The sequence below is a fragment of the Ixodes scapularis genome, unplaced genomic scaffold, assembly GCF_016920785.2.
Source record: "Ixodes scapularis isolate PalLabHiFi unplaced genomic scaffold, ASM1692078v2 PGA_scaffold8__174_contigs__length_109621045, whole genome shotgun sequence".
NCBI classification, from domain to species: Eukaryota; Metazoa; Arthropoda; class Arachnida; order Ixodida; family Ixodidae; genus Ixodes; species Ixodes scapularis.
In genome coordinates, this window is record NW_024609883.1 from 10599686 (window position 1) to 10619824 (window position 20139).

Genomic DNA, 20139 nt, shown 5'->3' on the forward strand with positions numbered 1-20139 from the left:
TTTTTTACGAACTTGGAAGTAGTCAATTTTGAGTTTGAAGTGAATCCAAACCTAATTGGTGGTTTTGGCTGAATATTTTGGAATCTAAGAATTTTTCCAACCTTTTTACTACTGCATGATGTTTAAACCAAAATTCAACTGACCTCAGAGAGATTGTTTCCAAGCTTCCACCTGTCCATTTCTAAGTTAATTTTAATCTAAATATATTTACGTACTGCAGCCTCAATAATTACATTGGAATGGCAAGTAAACAACTCATTTGAGACAAAATTAAACCTATGGAGATGCCCTGGTATGCCTAGCCAAGGGGATTTGTAAATCTTCCTATATGCAAATTTCCTTCCTTCAATCTCAAATTTGACAAAAAAAGACAATCTTTATTGTGCAATGCGGTTTTTCAGTTTATTTCTGGCTAACATATGTACGCTTGCATTATAGCCATAGTTTAAATTTTTAAAGTTTACTACAAAGGAGATATCAACATTCTCAAAGTTTTTGTTTCTTTTAAATACACCAGGTGCACGCACGCACCATGCAGCTTTGAAAGTGTGCTTTCCTGTTGAGTGCAAAACTGGAATATTTGCAGTAAAAGAAATCGGTTGGCTAGTTTGCACGTGTTTAACTTGTGAAGTGCCTAAAAACGAGGAACACAAGACAGGACCTAGCGCTATGTATTTTTTGAAGCATTGATTGCGGTGGCATGTTAGCCCCATTGAATACATTTTTGATGAAGCACCAGTGCACCACGGACGAGCGACATGCACTGTACACCGGTGCCCGGTAAACCGCGAGACACGCGCGAAAAATTCATCCGATCCGACGTCCGATTCGGCAATGCGACTGCCTGATCCGAAAAATTTGGTCGCTTCAGACGTCGAATCATGCGTCCAACCCGCCAGATAAGCGCGAGACACATGGATGGCAGAATCGTCCGATCCGACATCCGATCCAACAGTCCGAACGCCGCTCCGAATCGCCGCACGCGACAGTTTGATACACACGCTTCCGACCTTGCATGCGACACGACGATCCGTTCGGCTCCGTCCAGGAGATCCAAGCACTCCAGCGGAGGTCCGCGTTCATAGATCTCTGGTCCCAGATTGACGGTTTAGCTCGCACGAGCGAAGTTAGGAGCTTGTTCTCGCTAGCGCGTGCATTCTCTGCCTGGGCCATCTATTCAGTGTTGCCAGATGGTCCCACCAAAAAACCGCCAAACGACTGGGAGGTATAGCCCAAATGTAGCCAAAGCCGGAAAAAATATATAGCCCAAAATAGCCAAGACTAAAACAATGAATTTTAAGCCTTATATTGACAATTTCCCACGCTCATACAATACATGTTACAATCTCTGTTTGAACACTCAAAAGCACCACCTTTTGTGTACATTATGTTACTTGTGAATTTTTCAAGAAAAGCATCGAAAGAATGAACATCCGTATGATACTGGCTCTTCCTTTGTAGGTTTTCAGAACTACAAAACACACAAAGACAGCTTTATTGTGAAGTCCGGGAGATATGATCATAGAATAAAATAACAAAATACAGAAGCAGAAGTCATAACACTGGGTGTTTCAAACCAGAACCCAAATATCTCAGCTCCTTACTAATACCCCCCGTCTCTTTTTCTTTGTGAAGGAAATTAGTGTCACCCGTTCATGTTCACGCTATTTTCCTTTCTTGGGGTTTTACCTGGTGGTCCGCCAGCTGAGCATCGATTGGAAGGTAGTCTATTGTTTAGCGGTGAAACTGCAGACTTCTCATTTTTACAAACCTGGAATCATTTTAAGAGTTCAGTCTACGTCCGGGCAGAGCCATATGCGTCCGGGTTGAAGGTGCCCTACCGGGCCTGTGGTAATAGTGCAATCTGTTTTGTTTGCTCCACTGCACTGTAGGGAGACTACTTGAACTCTGCAAGCATTGCTTCGCTGCGTAATGCGAAAACCCCTAAGTTTGTAGAAGTTTGAAGCCTTTCTCCTTCCTCTCCCTCCCCTCGAGCAGCCAAAATAGAAACTTTTTTTTTTTCGAAACTGATAAAAGTTCGAAAATTAACTAGCCGAACCTTAAAGTTCGGCGTCGAACCTGAGGTTCGACAAAAGTCCGCCGCATTCTTAGAAATAGCCCAAAATAGCCACATAGCCAACCACGAAATTTTGATGCCAACTAGAAATAAATGTAGCCCAATTTGGCTATATATAGCCCAATCTGGCAACACTGCATCTATTTCGAATGGGTCAGCAAAATCCAGTGCCACGCGTCCGGCTTCTTGTCGCCCGTCCCGTTTTCTTATTCGTCCCGCCAGACCCAGTACGTCATCATGACGTTCGCGCTAGCTGTGCTGTCATTGGGTGGACGCATCCGACAATCCGTCCGCCATGCGAAACTATCTGGCGCGTTGGACACACGTCGGATCGTGGATCCAACGTCTGATGCGACCAAATTTTTCGGAGCAGGCAGTCGTATCGCCGGATCGGACGTTGGATCGGATCGATTTTTCGCGCATGTGTCTCACGCCAGATAGTTTCGCACGGCGGATGGATTGTCCGATGCGTCCAGCCAATTACAGCACAGCTAGCGCGAACGTCATGATTACTGAGTCTGGCGGGACGGGCGACAAGAAGCCGGTCGCGTGGATCCCGCTGATTCATTTGAAATATATGGCCCCGGCAGAGAATGCACGCGCTAGCGAGAACTAACTCCTAACTTCGCTCGTGTGACCTAAACCGTCAATCTGGGACCAGAGATCTATGAACGCGAGCCTCCGCTGGAGTGCATGGATCTCCTGGGCGGAGCCAAACGGATTGTCATGTTCGCATGCAAGGTCGGAAGCGTGTGTCTCAAACTGTCGCATGCGGCAATTCGGAGCGGTGTTCGGACTGTCGGATTGGACGATTCTGCCGTCCATGTGTCTCGCGCTTAAGAATCATGCTCAACGGAGCAAATCCGCAGCAATCATCACTTCACAACGTTTGAATATTGCAGTTGATTTCAAAGGGAATGCCAAATAGTCTAGTATTTGAATGTTTGCACAATCCTACTCGGAACTCTTTCAAGAGCAAAGAGCGAGCATTTGCACAGTCCCACGAAGTTTTTATAGATCGCAGCACCTTTGAAGATTTTTTTTGCCACTGCTCACACCAGCAGATTACGCAAGCCCTGTCAACGCTCTGGTTGCTGCTGTCCTTTGCGAACATGGTCGGACCTGTCTTGAACTAAGAAGATTGCTTTTCACTTGTGTTGATCTTGATCACGGGTACTCAAACCGTGCAAACGATACAAAAAAAGTGAAAGCCGTTTACAACTCCCTGTAACGCTGAATTAGAGCGCAGCTGTTGAGGAGGAGGAGGGAAGGGTACTGGGGGGAGTCAACTAACCGAAGGGGAGGTCACGTGACGATGACCATGCCGATGATGTCATCAGTGGCGATGACGATGCAGATACCGATGACGTCATTAGTGACGTCAGTGGCGATAACGATGCAGATACCGATGACGTCATTAGTGACGTCATTGATGATGTCACCAGTGATTATGACGATGACGTTGCGGATGTCGGTGACGTCATCAGTGACGTCACCAGTGATGATGACGATGACGATGCGGATGTCGGTGACGACATCAGTGACGTCATCAGTGATGATGACGATGCGGATGTCGGTGACGTCATCGATGACGATGCGGATGTCGGTGACGTCATCAATGATGATGACGATGCGGATGCCGGTGACGTCAGCAGTGACGATGACGTCATTAGTGATGCTGACGATGACGATGTGGATGCCGGTGACATCATCAGGGACGATGACGTCATTGGGGGGTCACGTGACCTCGGCGGGGGGAGTCACCTGACCTCGGCGGGGGGAGTCACGTGACCTTGAAGTGTCACATGGCCTTGGGAGCTGTCACGTGACCTTGGGGGGTCTTGTGACCTTGGTAGGGGTCACGTGACCTTGCAGGTCCCATGACCTGGGGGGTCACGTGACCATAGGGTGACCTTGGTTACGCCGACGGCGATGCCAACGGCGACGGCGACGCCGCTCAAGCCGGAAACGGGTGCCTAAGAGCTGCGCTCTAAAATAACAACACCAGCAAGGCACCAAGGAGCCTACCATTTTGGAAACTCACCCTTTGAAATGCGAAACCCTCACCCATTGTGTCCACCGAAGCCGAGAGCCAGGACTCTGTAAACCGATTGCATCGTATCAGCTGGTGTCGAAAGCGACCGTGAGGAACCTAGTGAGTCCTACCACAAACTGGCGCCCAGTCCTGACAAAGCAAAAACAACCACGCATGTCTTCGGTTCCTTATATTTCTTGAATAAAGAGCGGGTGTCGCGCTTGCACACAGTCTTTTCTTTACCTTTCTGCCTGGAAAGAGGGGCAGTGCTTAGAATCAAGAAAATCTGATGCTTCAGTGACCACGAGGCTGTGTTGTATGCGACTGAGTGAAGAAAGAGCAGACATGTTTAGCAGCGAAGGTTACCAGGTGCAATAACAGCTATCGCTGTCAATTCTTTGCACGCTGTGGCAAAAACCTTCATATTCGTTTTGCCGTGTCAGCTTGTACTGCTCCACTCTGTAGAGCCAGCACTCAGTTGGTTTCCCCGTACCATTCCAGTGAGCAACGAGTCTGAAGACGTGTCTGGGGCTGGTGCCAAGGAACGACGGTCTTCGAGGTCAGGCTTGACGGGCCAGAAATCGACAAACCGAGCCCGCATTCCCTGTCTATGTGGGGCTTCTGCCTGCCGCAAGTTCCTTGTCTGAGTGCATGGCCACTTTCTGGTTGACAACCTGTCCTTACGACGACACCTTTGCTGCACCTTTGGACTTTTGTACAGAGGGGTTTACACCTAACTCGAGCCAAGGTGTAAAAAATATCTTGGTGCACTTTAGAGCAACGAAAACAAAGGGATAAGTTTGTTCATTGGAGCAAATCATGCTATTTTTGTATTTTGTCCAATGAAACATTGCTCAAATTATTACTGAACTTTTAAAATACCTTATTCAGGGCAAAAGTTACAACGATCAGGTTGTACAGCATCCTCAGAAACATTCAATTCGATGGCTTTTATAGACACTTTTAATATTTGTGGCTTTTCCAGTCCTCAAAAAAAAGCCCGCCAATTACTCAAAAAGATGCGACTTCTTGCTCGCGCACCTTGTGTTGTAGCACTCTCAACCCTGACTTGAACGAACTAATATTGCATGGTGGACCACTGTTGACAGGGGCACTGTTGACAGATTTGCGCCAAATTTGTTTCATCTTAGGCATAAGCGTGGCCGATTTTGATGAGTTGAAGGGCCAATCAAACGGCCCAAAAAGTGTAATGTCATGGTGTGCTCTCCACACTGAATAGGGTGGAGGAGAACATACAAAAAGATGGCAAACATTGGCTGGTCTTATCAACTGCAGAGAGCACATCATGACATTCTACCTTTTTCTGTTTGATCGGCTCTTTGGCTCATAACATCAGCCACACTCGCAAAACAACTCATTGTCACCTATCTTGCGTCATTATTAGTGCCTTCTTTGTGTGTTTTTTTTGCAGCAGCAGCAGCGCACCCAGCCAGCAGGCAGGTTTAGTTTGGTCGAGCTACTCTTGAGAGAGCTACTGTGCGAGCACGCAGTCACATTTTGTTTTTATAATTCACAGCTTTTTTTAAGCCCAGGAAAACAAATCGCGTTAGAAGTTTCTAGATACAAGCCACTGAATTGACGTTTCGGAGGACGTTGTACAAATTAATGATTGGAAATTTTGCTCTAAAAGCAATATTTCTGAAGTTCACTAAGTAATTTTTAATAATTTATTAAGCGAAATGAAAAAAAAATTTGCCCGACTTGCTCCAATCAATGAACAAGCTTGTGCGCCGAGAAACTAAGAGGGGAGGAGTCAAGAATGCGGGGTGTGTTACAATGCTGACTTCTGGTGTGAATGATCAGTGGGTAGACGTGATGCTAGCTGCCTATGCCTCCACTGCACCCATGAAACTCGTTGGAAGGCAGAACGCCGGCTGCTAGCGTTTGGCTCCAGCTCTCAAATGCATTCGATGTATGCAGTGGAGACGAAGACGACTAGCTTTACATTTACCCACTAGTCATTCCAACCAGAGCACGGCGTTGACATCCTCATGTGCCCTTGTCTCCTCCCCTTCCTCAGTTTCTCGTCACATTCCTTCCAATTCGCTTTCCTAAAATGCATCAAACTATCTTTAAACCTTGACTCAAGTTACGTTGAATAACCCGGACGGTTTATTGTTTCATTATTTATGTTTTTAAGTGACTGTTGAGCTAACGCAGCATTCAAAAGCTGCTGGAAGTGCACGAAACATGGCAAACACGTTCGACATTGTGGCTTTGTAGTCCACAGACTATAGACCGGAAAATACGGTAGCTTGAATTATTGGAACTGAGATGCACCTGTGGTGATCACACTTTTGCCTTTATATGTACACTGTGCGACATGGCACCAACAAGTGATCGCCGTTTTTTTCTTAGAATCAAGAGGCTGTTCAACCGGAGCATTAAAATAAGTAATGAAATATAGTGCTCGCCGATACTCTTTTGAGGTGAAACACAGAGGTGCCGATGCCATGTTCACACAAATATTGTCTTGCAGTGTACTTACATGACAAGTGTATTTTGGTTATTTTTTTAATCTCAATATAAAAGCCATACGAAAAAAGGTTATTTACAACTACAAGTTTAGAAACAATTGCTACTAATTTAAGCAGCCTCTTACGAAGCCAGCTGCAAGAAACTAACATTGTTTTCGTATTTTTTATTTCAGCTATATTTTTAAATGGTTTGGAGAAGTTTGTGCTGCCTATAAGTGCTAATGTCTCAGTAATTGTGTGCTGATTTTTTTTCTTCATCGTTTGTATATTTGTTTTGTCACATTTAAATAATCAATAAATGGCACGAGTATGTTTTGACCAATGAAGCATTGATATCAACTTTACTTTCTGGGAAATGTTTTCCACAGCATGCCCTCACACATGTTGCTGCAGATTGTCAAATCACAGTTCCACTAGTGGGAATCTTTTACACTGTTTTACATATAGTCGTCAACCGATTTTTCCGACTTGACAGGGATCGATAGCATGTCTTAATAGAGCAGTCTGAAAAATCTGCAGGTGACAGATAGCTTAAAGGAACACTGACACATCAAAATCATATTTTTTTTATTTTCCGAAACGAACGAAAACAATGCCGAGACATTACCCTCAAAATTCGAAACTTGGGAATTCAGTATTTGTGAAGTAAAAAAGCAATTTCCAAATGCCGAAATTGAAGTTCCCGCGCGATCCGCGCCAGTGCAGTGACGTGAAAATTTGCGGTCTCCTGCGAGTCGACTTTCTTTCGCACCTCCGCTCCAAATTACCGTGACCCGAAGCAAGGAGGTGAGGAGCGAAAGAGAAGGCCGCCGGCGGACTGGGAAAAACGTTTCTTCGTCCGATTCCCCGACTCACTGATCATCCTCTGCTCGAGCGACGCCAACTTTTCCGAGGGAGGATATAAATCCAGGAGGCGACATCACACTGGACTTCGATTTTCGGTATTTCAAAAAGAAGGGCCATAGTGCGTTTGCAATTGTGTGAAAACACATCTTTTGCAATTGCCCTTATTAAATGTCATTGAAATGTCACCCCCAAAGCTTCTAAATTTTATAATTTTTGACATCACCAATCAGAAGAAGCGAGGAGATGAAGAGCCGGAGAGAAAAACGGAAAAAATAAAAAGGCCGCGCATGGGCGTAAGGAAATTTATTTTTGCAATGCGTTTTTTTTGCATGTCTATGACTACAACTTGCAAGCAGTGAGAGAGTGCAGGCGAGCTGGTAAACAATCGACATCTTGTAAACCCTGAGATGGGGAATGATAAAAAAACGTTCCCCATCTCAGGCTTTACAAGATGTACAACTTGCATTGTTTTAGACAATAAAAAAGTATGACCTTTGGGGTGTCAGTGCCCCTTTCAAGTATAAACCACATGTAAACAATTTGGCAAGCAACGAGACAAGCTTTGGCGACGAGGACCCGCTGTTGCTCAGTCATTCGCACGGCGAGGCAAACCGCATGAAAGCAACTGGAGCAAGCGACCACTTTTCAGTGTTATCCGGGTACTGCTAACCGGGTGCGGGTGGCTCGTGAACTCCAAATCTGGCTGGTACACAAGAACATTAAAATAAGGGCACCGTTTTGTGTGTTTTTTTCATTTAAAGGGGTACTACAGCGATTTTTTTGAGCTACCCCAACTAACTATATTTTCTGAATCACCGGCCTTTACCTTTTCCGGTAGGCTATTTAGTATCGCGAAATACGTAATAGTTGTAGAAAACACTAGTGTAGCGACCGAATAAGTATGAATTGTGGCGCCACCTTCGGGTTTTGCGATGGTGTATTTAAACGATATGCGGAATAAACCTGAGGCTTTTTCTCAACCGACACACATGGCTTGCAAGTCGTCTCACTCTTGGCCGCCCCGGCCGCTCGCGCCTCTGCCTTGTGCGCTCGACCCTTCTTCAATGGGTATTGTAAAATCGGCAAATGAAAATGATGCAAAAAATAACACTCAAAGATACCCGCACTTTTCAGTGTCGTGACAAAAGTGGCATAAAAATAAATTTGATGCAGAAAACAAATGGAAGTGCCTCCTCCGACGGGCGTCGGAGGAGTGGGACCTGTGTGCAAATCACTCCTCTAGCGCCGGAAGTGACATAGTCGCGTCGGAGGAGAGACGGCTGTGTGGAAATCACTCCTTCGACACCGGAAGTAACGTATCATCCCCGGCCTCGGATGTTGCCTTTGTTATGACATGTGCCCGACCCGCCCGACCATGAGCGTCTGCCGCTGTGGTCTTCTGTGGTCGGGTCCTGCCCGCGCTGCTGCGGCTCCGGTCACGCAAGCTATTTTGGCTGATTTTTCGCACTCTTTGAAGCGTTTTGTTTAGCATTGTCTTCTTCTTTTTAGCAATACATTTTTCCGTATCTAGTGCTACTCTTTGTATTTTAGCTTTGATCGCACCGCCAACGTGCCTCGAGTTTTGGTAGCCGGTGATTCGATGGTGAAATACTTGCCCCAGTACTTCCCATTGAATGGTCGGTTGGCTGTTGAGGTTGCGCCGTTTAATAATAATAATAATAATAATATTTATTTGCATACAAAAAATCTGATCCTGAGTGGCGTGCACGGCTGTGCAGAAAGGTTAAAACCCGTACGCGAGTGCGCCTGCCAGCCCGCCACCCAGGATTTGAAAAAAATTTAAAAAAAAACATGCACACGTATACCAAATTTGTACACAGGGCCGTAACCCAAAATGTTTTAAAAGAAAAATGAGGGTGAAATGTAGAGAGTAAGTTGACTCACAAACACACACTACACTACACCACTGTTATGACGCCTGCTGCTGTAGGTGCTTTGAAAACAAGCGACACATCGACACACATTCAGTACTGTCCTGGGGAAGCGGCGAACGTATCCTGAGCGGGGCCGAGATGAAGTCCTCGATGCCGGCTAAAATCGGCGAGGAACTGTGGTGTTTGGTACGCGCTCGAATAAGTTCAGGCTGTCCCGATCTCTTGTTAATCCTTGGGATGGTCGCAAGGTACGTCCCTTTGAGCGAGCCATCGAGAAGTCGGCAGGTAAGGCCCACCCTGGCGACTCTTCTCCGATGAGCCAAAGAATGCCATTTGAGATCCTTAAGCCGACTGGCGTAGGGCAACGCAGGATTGTGTTGGGCGAGTAAAGTATGTCTGAGTAGCACGCCGCTGCACGCTTTCCAGGCTGTCAACCAAATTAGTTTGATGTGGGCACCACACTGCACTGCAGTACTCGAGATGCGGAAGAATGAGCACGGTGTATAGTACACGGAAGGTGGTAGGACCGCACGCTTTGGAAACTCGAGTCACGAATCCCAAAAGATGTCGGGCCTTGGCAACAGCATTGGCAACGTGCGGAGAGAATGTTAAGTTAGGGGTAAACGTCACACCCAGAATTGGTAATGATGTGACCGATGTAAGAGGTATTGCAGACACGGTGTACAAAGGGGCTCCTGAGCTGCGGCTGTGACTGACCCGCATGACTTCACACTTGGATGGGTTAAGAAGGCAGTTTGAGACGGACTACTGCTGCACTATAGACAGGTTCCGCTGAAGGTTGGGACAGCTTGCGTGAGGTGTAGTTCGTGCAAGCAGAGTGATGTCGTCAGCATATTGGACTATCTGCGTGTCGATAGATTGGGAAAGATCGTTGGTGTACGTGGAAAACAGAGTAGGGCCAAGGATGGACCCCTGAGGTACCCCTGCTGAGACGGCGAAACTCTCGGAACGGGATCCTTGGAAGAGGACCTGGTGTGTGCGGCCAGTAAGGAACCGAGCTAACCACCGAAGCAAAGGACCACGGACGCCTGCCCTTCCTAGTTTCCGAAGTAGTATAGCATGGTTCAGCGTGTCAAACGCATTGCTAAAATCTAGTTGCACCATATCAGTCGAAATACCACGGTCAAGGTTGTCACTGACGTAGTGCATGATCGTAGCCAGTGCTGTTTCACAGCTCCTGTTCTTCCTGAAGCCGTGCTGTGTGGGAGAAAGGACGTTGTTTTTCTCGTAGAATTCAAGCAGTTTACTGTTGATCATGCGCTCAAACGTCCGACACAGTATAGACGTGATGGACACAGGGCGGTAGTTGCATGCAGAGTATGTTGATTTTCCTCTGCCCTTGTGAATGGGGGAGATGAAAGCCCGCTTCCATGTGTCCGGAACAAAAGCATTGTCTGCAAATGATTGCAGCATGTTCAGCAGGGGATGCGAGATGAGAGGGTAAAGCAGCTTGAGCAAGGTGGTCAGGCAAGGAGCGTGATGACTTGAGGCGTTCAATGGCACTTTGTAGATCCTCAGGAGAAAACAATGGTGGAGAGTACAGTGGTGGGGCAGATGGTGCTTGCTTCCACTTCATCAACAAGCGCGTCTACATCGAGGTCACCTGAGTGGCTACCGTAGACCGACGAGAACTGTGTGGCGAAGAGTTGGGCAATATCTCGGGGAGCCGTATTAGAATCGAGCACTTGTTTTCCCAGGTGTCTGAGAGGCTACCCGATTTTGATGTTGTCATCCTGCACGTTGGCACTAATAATTCCCATGTTAGTGCCAGCGTGTACATCGAAAAATATTTTCGTCTAGCTGCCCAGATCTGTGAACGCAATCCAATTATGCAGATCGCCTTTTCTGCCGTTCTTCGGAGACGGGAGAATAGGCTCTGCTCATTGGAATGGCAGCGTAGTCACGCTGCAGAGATCGAGGCTTTGAATGACCCTTACCGAGAGGTGAACTCGCTGCTGCGAGAGTTGTGTCACAGGGAAGGGTTCACGTTCCTTGACGGGCTGGCTGACGAGCGGCACCAGTGGATCGGCCGCGACGGCGTCCACCCAAGCCGGATCGGCAACAAGGTATGCACACATGCGTTATGTCGCTGCACTAAAGAGCGCGAATATAGGGCGGCAACGATTGCAAAGCTCGCCGTAAAGAGGGGAACTGAAAATTGACCCACGCACGCGGCGAGCTAAATTACTGGTTGGATTCAACTGGTTGACAGAACGGTGCCAACTCCAGCAACGAAACACGGCACAACTTGGAAGGTTGACCAGTCTTTATTGTCAAAAACCGAGAATGAAAATAAATAGGTTCGGTGACGTCCACGTTTCCGGGTTGAAGGAAGCACAGCGTAGCTCTAAGGACCGCTTCAGTTGCCTCGTTAGCTAATTGCGACGATTGAATCGCCCTTTCAGAGCCAGTATTCGTGCGAGGTGAAAGATTAGCCGCTCGCGTCTGTCATCATCCGTGACGACGTCCCTAGCTTCTCTCCATCGCGTGAAGAAAGGTGCTCACCCGTGTTTCCGCGTTGCGCTGGTGAAGTCCTGATAGGATGCGGTTGCGCTCCCACCTTACAATCAAACAATTCCAATTGCTTGTGTCACAACAGCTGCCAGTTCGGGTAGACTTTCCGCCATTTTTATCATTGTGCCCTCCGCGGCTGTTTTCTCTTCCGTCTGGTTTTTCCTTGGGTGCCCTCCGGTCGCAGAACTGCATCTTTCTGCCCTCGAAGTTCACCGTTGGGTCGCAAGAAGCGCAGATATGGTTTTGACATTTTCATAATGACACGTTTATCAATACACCAACTTCGGCGATGTTTCCCTTCTCTACTGACCACTGGATGGATGGATGGATGAATCCGGCTGAGCCCTTTGGATCGGGCGGTAGCTTACGCCACCTAGCCACTTTGTTTTACCATTTAAGCTTAAAATATTTAAATGTGAAAGCTATATTCACTGTGCATTGCAAAGAAAGTGAGGCTATAAAATACCCTTGCCATCAGTTAATAAGAAAATACCTAGTTTTCTCGCTTTCTGCCACCATTCACTTAATCTTTGCTTGGTAATCTCTACTGTCTTGAAATCCACTGTTCCTTCGCTGTTTCTAAAACCCAATGACTTTATTTAATGTATGTTCTCTTCGGTCGGCATAGAGTAAAGCCCTTTACAGCAGAGTATCAAGTGCTCAGCCGTCTCGTCCTCCTCTCCACAAGCAGTGCATTTTGTATCCATTTCCTGGTACTTCGCTTTGTGTGTTCTGGTTTGTAGTACACCCGTCCTTGCCTCAAACAATGAGCTTTCCCTAGAATGGTCATAAATGCTTTCTTTGGCAATAACTGTTTTGTTTAATTTATAGTTTTCCAGAGCCGTCTTTGTCTGCATTCCCTCTAGCCACCAATCTCTTTCTGTGGCCTTCACTGACACCTGCTCTTCCTAAGTCCACTATAGCCTAAAAACTGTCCTCCTAACTCCCTAGTGCACTGTCTCCACTTTGTATCTATACTCCTCATGTATAAATAGCTGAAAACCTTTTGTGCCCATTGCCACCCATCCATTTGCCTCAACCAATCCTCAAATTCTATCTTGCTCACCTCTTCCCTGCTCCCAAATGACGCCCATCCCATGTCTCCTTGTACTAGCTCCCTGGTTTGGTGTTTTGCAATGTGTCCCCAAAGCCAGCCTACCTACTCTGCACTGTTGTATTTCTAGTCTTGCATGCACTTCGGATTTCACGCGTAGCACTGCATTTCCAAAAGTCAAGCCAGGCACCATGACCCCCTTTCTAAATCTCTCTCACCACCTCATACCTGTTATAATTTCAAAGTGCTCTATTTTTCATTACAGCTGCATTTCTGTTGCCCTTACCTATTATATACTTTTCATGCTCACTGAGATATTCTGCACCATTACATATCCATACTCCTAGATACTTGTCTTTACTAGCTCTCTCAGCTTTAATATTCTGTACCTTCAGCCTTTTAACTTCATCATCGTTAAAAATCATGATTGGTGATTTTTCACTGCGTCACATGTGCCATGTGTCAACAACGCGTAAAACTAATCCGCATGCGTGTCACAACGACCTGCTGGGTCCGATTAAAAAAAAAAAAGGAGTAGGTCTTTGCTTCAATGCTTAATACATTTTTATACATGTACATAAATGTTGATTTAAGTAAATATTTTTATGCCAGGTTTATCTATTTCTGTAAATCTATATATTTAAGTTTTTTTTCCTTCACTAGCAAAGATCAATACACCCCCATCTTGTCGAAATGGACACGGCATGTGAACCCCAACAGGGAATGGGAAAACAATTGAAACTTCCCCTGGGAATCCCTCCAACCAGTTAACTCCTTAACTGGTCCCAGTTACCCCTACCCATTCCCCATCTGGGCATAGTCAAGCCATTTGACCCCTCAGCTAGTCCCAGTTGGACTCCTATTGGTAACAGCCAATTCCGACTTGGGACCAGTTAGTTCCAATTGTAACCAGTCGAGATGCCAACCGGTCCCAGTTAGACGTTTTGGCATAGGTGCCTTGTATGTAAAGCTAAAGGCGCAGCCCCTTTTCTCTGAAATCTTCAAGGCAACATCTTTAACAATTTGAACGAGTGAAGTGACTGCAGCTGACAATCAGCTTTGGTGCTAATGTCAAGTACCGTGTGCAGGTCCTCGCTGGGTTCATGGGCCAGCAAGTACGGAGCATTCTGGAGAAGATGGCCAGGGCCAAGATCCAGCAGGACCACAAGGAGGCAATGCCAGGGACCCGCTCGTGGGACGGCTGGACCATCAAGGGTGCCCCATTGACCGCACCATGTTGTCTCTTCAGAATTCTCTGACTTTTCCAGCAAAGTTTTGTTAATCTGACGACATAGTCTTTTTAAGAGGCTGGGGATATTATAGCAAAAATTTTGTGGGCCTCACATCTGGTAACAAGAAGGCTCCAAAAACAAGGCCCCTTGAAAACTGAGCAGGTTGCTACTTGTGTAAATTGGCTCTGAAGAAACCAACAACTAGGCGCTGCACAGTCCGATGATTCTTTCCGAGTCTGAAGTGGTTCGAGGAAATCGGAATTTTCTGTTACAGTCATGTCTCGTTAATATGGACCCCGTTAATTGGGACACCCCGCAATATGGACGAAATTTTCGGCGACCGGTCTCCCGCCATGCAATTCTGTCCCGTTAATACAGAAACCCGCAGTCCGGACTATGGTTGGCTATTTTGGGGACGAAACGGGAAAATACAGGCATTTTTGTCTCGTTAATATGGACACATGTCCACGAAAAAAAAATGTTAGTGACCCCAGTGTGTACTACTCGGAATTCACCATTGCCTTTTTGTTCCCCGTCTGGTTACTTTGAAGGCGAGTCCACATACCCGACAGAAGAAAAGGTTAGTGAATCGTAGAGGTCACAGTTTGTACCCGGAATTCACTATTGTCCTCTGCCCTTGAGATAAGACCTGCGCGCCTGAAGGTGGTCGTTTTTTTTTTTGTTTCGTGTCTTTCAAGCTTAAACGTATGCCATCTCCTTCCGGGTTGGCATACGTGATGAATCACATTCGTTGTGCATAAGAGGCAAGAGGCAAGGCTGGACGCTTCTCCGGTCATTTCGGAGGTGGAGACGATGACAGGTGTTAAGCATAAACGGACAGAGCTTTCTGCTCAGCTGAAAAAGGAGATATGCAAATTCAAAATTGAAACGCCTTCAGCGTCTGTTCAGTACGTGAAAGAGTGGAGTGGAAAAAACCTTGGCGTTGATCTCGGAAAATCGACAGTCCACGCAATTCTAAAAGAATCAAAGAAATGGATGAGCATTCCCACAGCCAGCTCCAGTTCCTGCCGGCAGCGACCCCCAAAGTTTGAGAAGTTGGAGGAGGCCGTCAACATCTGGTTTGCGGAAATGCGCTCCAGAGGGGCCGCCGTCAGCGACGAGATGCTGCAAGAAAAGCCGAAGGAGTTCGGCACAACGATGGGTAAGTGGGTTCTGAGCGTATCTTTTTAAGCACTGAGTTTGAAAATGTTTTCTCAAAATGTTACGCATTCCTCCCCAAAAATGTTGTTTCTTCTAATGATTTTTCTAGTTGCTCGTTCTTGTGCAATTACGCATCTACGTTAAAATAACTGTTCTCTCTTCAGTAGTTTTATTTTAATGTCTGCAATCTTCACGTCTTTATGCAGACATTCATGACCTGAACTACTCAAGGGGTTGGCTCAGCAGGTTCAAGCCACCATATTCATGGAGAGAGTGGAAGCGTGGATACAGCCGCCATTGCCAGTGCTCGGAAACAGCTTGCGGAATTTCTTGCTCAGTATTCTCCAGATGATATTTACAACTTCGACGAGACTGGCTTTTTTTACAAGTTTGGCCCATCTTCGACTCTGGCATCCGAACCTGTGGCTGGAAACAAGCGAAGCAAAGAGAGAATCACGGTGGGATTCTTGTGCAACGCGAGCGGCACCCACAAGTGGAAGCCCATTGTCGTGGCAAAAGCGGAGCGACCACAATGTTTTGGAAAGACATTTGACCCGAACATGTATTGCTCTTACAATTGCAACAAGAAAGCATGGATGACAGGAAAGATATTTGAAATCTTCTTGGCAAAATTCGACCGCTTCTTGAAGGCTGAGGAGAGGAGGGCTGTTTTGTTGGTTGATAACGCATCATGCCATTCTGTTCGTGTGGACCATGAAAACCTTACCTTGAAGTTCTTTCCACCCAACATGACTGCCAAAATACAGCCCTTGGATGCAGGAATTATTCGCGCGGTTAAGGCACAGTACAGAGGTGAACTTGTGCGGCACTACATCGCTTGCGCGGAAGACAACGAACTGCAAACTGTTGACTTGAGGTGGTGCCTTCAAAAGCTGAGAAGGGCGTGGGACGCGGTGAGGTCTCAAACCATTGTGAACTGCTGGCGTCACGCAGGTATTCTTGTTAACAGCTCTGCTATGGAGGTGGAGGATCCGATGAATGAACTTCCGCTCGCGGCCCTTCATGAAGCTCTTCGACAACTCGGGGAGAAAAACCCAGACGAAGAGGCATCGGCATTCTTGGATATAGACGAAGAGACTAACAGCTGGGAGCCTATGAGCGACGAGCAGATCATGGAGCTTGTCGGTGAATCCGCTCAACAGGGCCATCAACTTGTCGAAAACTTTGCGCCGACAGAAACAGACGATGAAGAAGAGACACCAACCGTTACTCGATGTGAAGCTCGCCGTGGCTTGGAGACAGCGATCGCCTACCTTGAGCAGGAGGGGGACGGAGAACGTGCACTTCAAGTGGCCGAAGTGTTGCGCTTTTTGGACTCTAAAATGGGATCGAAAGCGCCAGTGCAAACTCATATCTCCTCGTTCTTTGGCGAAATAAACAATGCTTTTTTTTAACAATTATTACCTAATGTTTGTGTTTTTGACCTTGATTCATTATTATGGACGATTCACATTATGGACAATTTTTCTGGGGAACGGAGGCGTCCATATTAATGAGACATGACTGTATAATGTGAATAAACTGTTCTGCATTACAAATCGATTTTGGTGTTGTTTACTTACATTTGGTGGGGTGCCAATTTGTCTTATACCTTAGTAGTTACATCAACACACTGCATTTGATATCAATCCTGCCCCAACAATAGCTATCGCACATGGGCCCCTTTTTTCCTTTTTGATCACTCCACAAATAATGCCCGGTGCTTTTCTGCGTGCACCAGAGCAACGTAAGAAAGCTAACTGCGAGAGCACTGGCATTTCTCCGCAGCGTGGAGAAGGTTACCAAAAAAAGAGCTGGTGCTTTTCACATGCACTGGTGCGATGTGGGAAAACTTACAGCGAGAGCACGAGTGCTTCTCCGCGTGTACTGGTGCAACAAGGAAAAGCTTAACACGAGAGCATTGTCGCTAAGTATTAAGCTTGATACTAGCATTGTATTGAGAACACCACAGTTTGCAGAGACATGGTTCATTACTCCGACAAGCTGGAAGTGCGCTGTGGAGGCATTTGTTTACAGCATTTTCAAAAAAAATTTGTTTTACTGTCGAAGGATGTATGGCCATATCAGTAGATTATACAAAAACTTTCCAACACAAAGAATGGAAAGAAACTACAGTGGAGGGGGATTGGTGGCTGTGTGGTCTAGCGTACACCAGCTCGGAGCACGTGGAGCGAAATCTCGCGCTGCAGAACCCAGGGATTCTAGGTTCGAGCACCACCCCTGCCCGTTTCGATCTGAATGAGCATCGTACCGGCGTGCGGTCGTGTATCACTACTGCGTGGTGCACGTTAAAGACCCCAGGCTAGCGGTTGTACTGCACCGGCTAAATTGCTCATCTACAGCTGGGAGACTCGTCGCCCCTGTGAGGCAGACCAAGTTTTAGGCTGTATAAACACACACACAACCCAATTATATTAAACTACAGTGGACTGCTTCCTTCAACCAGCAATGACAGTAATGAATTTTGTTGCTGGTTGGAATAAGTAGTAGTCGTCTGGAGTTAGTATTCTATTCCTTTTGTGTCCAAAAGTTTGAAACCAACACTTTATTCTTATTTTTGTGCTAATCCTTAAATGAATGCTTTTCAGAGGCTGCTGGCCCAGATAGCTAAAAATTTCTTTGTTTGCATTGTTTGGCCAAGCATCACAGCTACCAGACAACTGGGTTCTAGTTGCCTGGTAGAAAAGCTGCTTTTCTACCAGGCAACTGCACGTGCCGTCTCGATTTTCTTTCTTGAATGGCATGGGATTGGGCCTGGGTGCCATACTGCAGGAAACAAATGATCCGGAGCCCAGGTAGCACTTCCACAAGATGCAAGGAAATTCCTTTTATTGGGAGTGACAATAATAGACATTAATATTTGGCTCACAAATTCATTGCCTTGGTCGACACGGGAGCCACAAATTCCTGCACATCACATGTAGAGTAATTACTACGGGCAACAAACTCTTATTGCACATGGGTAATAGCAAATAGTTACAGCCTATGCGATGTGGAATGATGTTACTGCTTCTTGCAGGCATGTCCACCCTATTTAAAGAAGGAGTCTGTGAAGATGTCCACCGATGCCCTTGTAAACAATTACAGGCAAACTAGAGCTGAACTGTTTCATGTTCCTTCATGTGTAACCAGACATTTCGTATGCTTTTATGCGTGCTCACTGTGCAATACCTCACGTCTCTCGGATTCAGTCATATGATGCCATCGCTCCACCTCACCTTTATATATCTGCATCTGTTGCAATGTACCGTTGCCATTTGGATAATCTTACATTTATTTGTTTGTTAACTTTATGTGTGTTTAGGATTTTTTTTGTTTGCTGGTTTTATTGTTTGTTTTGATGCACCACAGGGCATCCAAGATAAAGACTGATGGCACCCATAATAAAGATGATTATTATTATAAACCTGTTGCTGACCCTCCTAATTCGAGGGCCACAAATGACAGCCCTTTTTTGCCAGCACTATCTACTATCGCTGTAGCGGTGCCGAATCGTTATTGGCAAGGAAAGTGGTGTAACATAATTCCTCGTGTCTCTGCGGTACAAGGCAGCGTTTGCCTTTGCCTGATTGACACGTACACAGAGTCGCAAATACTTTTCCAGAAGCTCTTGTCTCCACTATAATCAACTATATAAAGAACATGACATTGCCACTCTTTCTGAGCATTTGTGCTACCCACTTGTCTACACACTTGAAGCATAAAAGCAGCAATATTACAATATTCGTAAGTTAGCTATAAAAAAATTAAACAGTTTGGTTCCTGCATGGGACATCCTGATTCAATCGACTTATAGATTCAGTGTCCATCCGATCGACTCCAGAAAAGCAGACCGTACCGAATTTTACCTGCAGAGTGCAAAGTTATCTAATAGTATATCAACAAAATGTTGGAAAAATATTGTTCAGCCCATCTTCATCCCTTGGCCATCCCCCATTGCCCTCGTATAAACAATTGAGGGCTCAATGTCGCATGCTGCAAATGAAATGATTGGCAGTGGTTATGCACTGACACACATATCGACAGGGTGGAGGATAAAAAACAAGTTGATTTAAATCGAAATCATGATTTAGACCACAACTTTAATCATGCAGGTAAATTACTTCTAAAATGAAATTTAATTACAATTACTTTGCTCCAAAAGTAGTTTAACTACAGTTACAATTAGTACTACCTGAGAAATAATTCATTGCAATTACAAATTACTTTGCTGATGACATCATCAGTGATGATGACAGTGCGGATGTCGGTGACGTCATCAGTGACGTCACTGATGTCGTCATCAGTGATGATGATGCAAGTATTTCTGGTTGGCACCGAAAATCCTTGCAAAAGTAATTGTAATTATGCCTCAAAGTTTGTAATTACTGATGCTAGAAAGCAAATAAAGTACAATTGCAACTCCTTTTAGCAAAAGGTAATAAATTACAAATTACCAGAAAAGTGATTAAATTACAGTAATTTAATTACTGTAATTGAATGACTACCCAAGTATGATTTGAATACCGATGTTTCAAATCAAACATTTTGATATAAGATATTTTTAAAAAAACACATTAATTTTACCACTGGAACCTCAACTATTTTATTGTTTTCAGGTGTATTTATCTTTCATTCCATGTAAAATAATTATCAAGTAATATTGATATCGGGATAACGAGCAAATATAAGACTTCTTCCAGGCACAAGTAAATTGTAGAATTGAACGCTCTCTCTACTTTTCAGCTCGTTTTTCAGGTATAGCAAAACAAGGGAAAGGGTAGAGTCAACAAAAGAACTGCGTGC

At 45.6% G+C, this 20139-nt stretch overlaps 2 protein-coding genes across 5 annotated transcripts in view; both read left to right on the plus strand.

Moving 5' to 3' along the window:
* LOC115322654 (histone-lysine N-methyltransferase SUV39H2) overlaps window positions 1-16751 on the plus strand; it is a 193703-nt gene extending 176952 nt beyond the window's left edge. For 2 of the 4 annotated variants that reach the window (XM_029983005.4, XM_029983004.4), the window contains exon 12: window positions 4614-6928. In XM_029983005.4, the coding sequence (XP_029838865.2) occupies window positions 4614-4759 (146 nt within the window). In that variant the 3' untranslated portion in view covers window positions 4760-6928. Of the gene's footprint in view, window positions 1-4613; window positions 6929-14028; window positions 15335-15539 lie in introns of those variants that run through there. The other 2 variants (XR_006076672.1, XR_006076671.1) reach the window with 2 other exon arrangements.
* On the plus strand, window positions 16083-16748 carry LOC120837859 (major centromere autoantigen B-like). Its single transcript, XM_040207475.1, has one exon. It carries the CDS (start codon window positions 16083-16085, stop codon window positions 16746-16748), a length of 666 nt encoding a protein of 221 aa, XP_040063409.1.
* Window positions 16752-20139: the final 3388 nt, after the last annotated feature.

Coding starts and splice junctions, on each gene's coding strand:
- LOC120837859 (XM_040207475.1), top strand. CDS start 16,083: ATGACTGCCAAAATACAGCCCTTGGATGCAGGAATTATTCGCGCGGTT.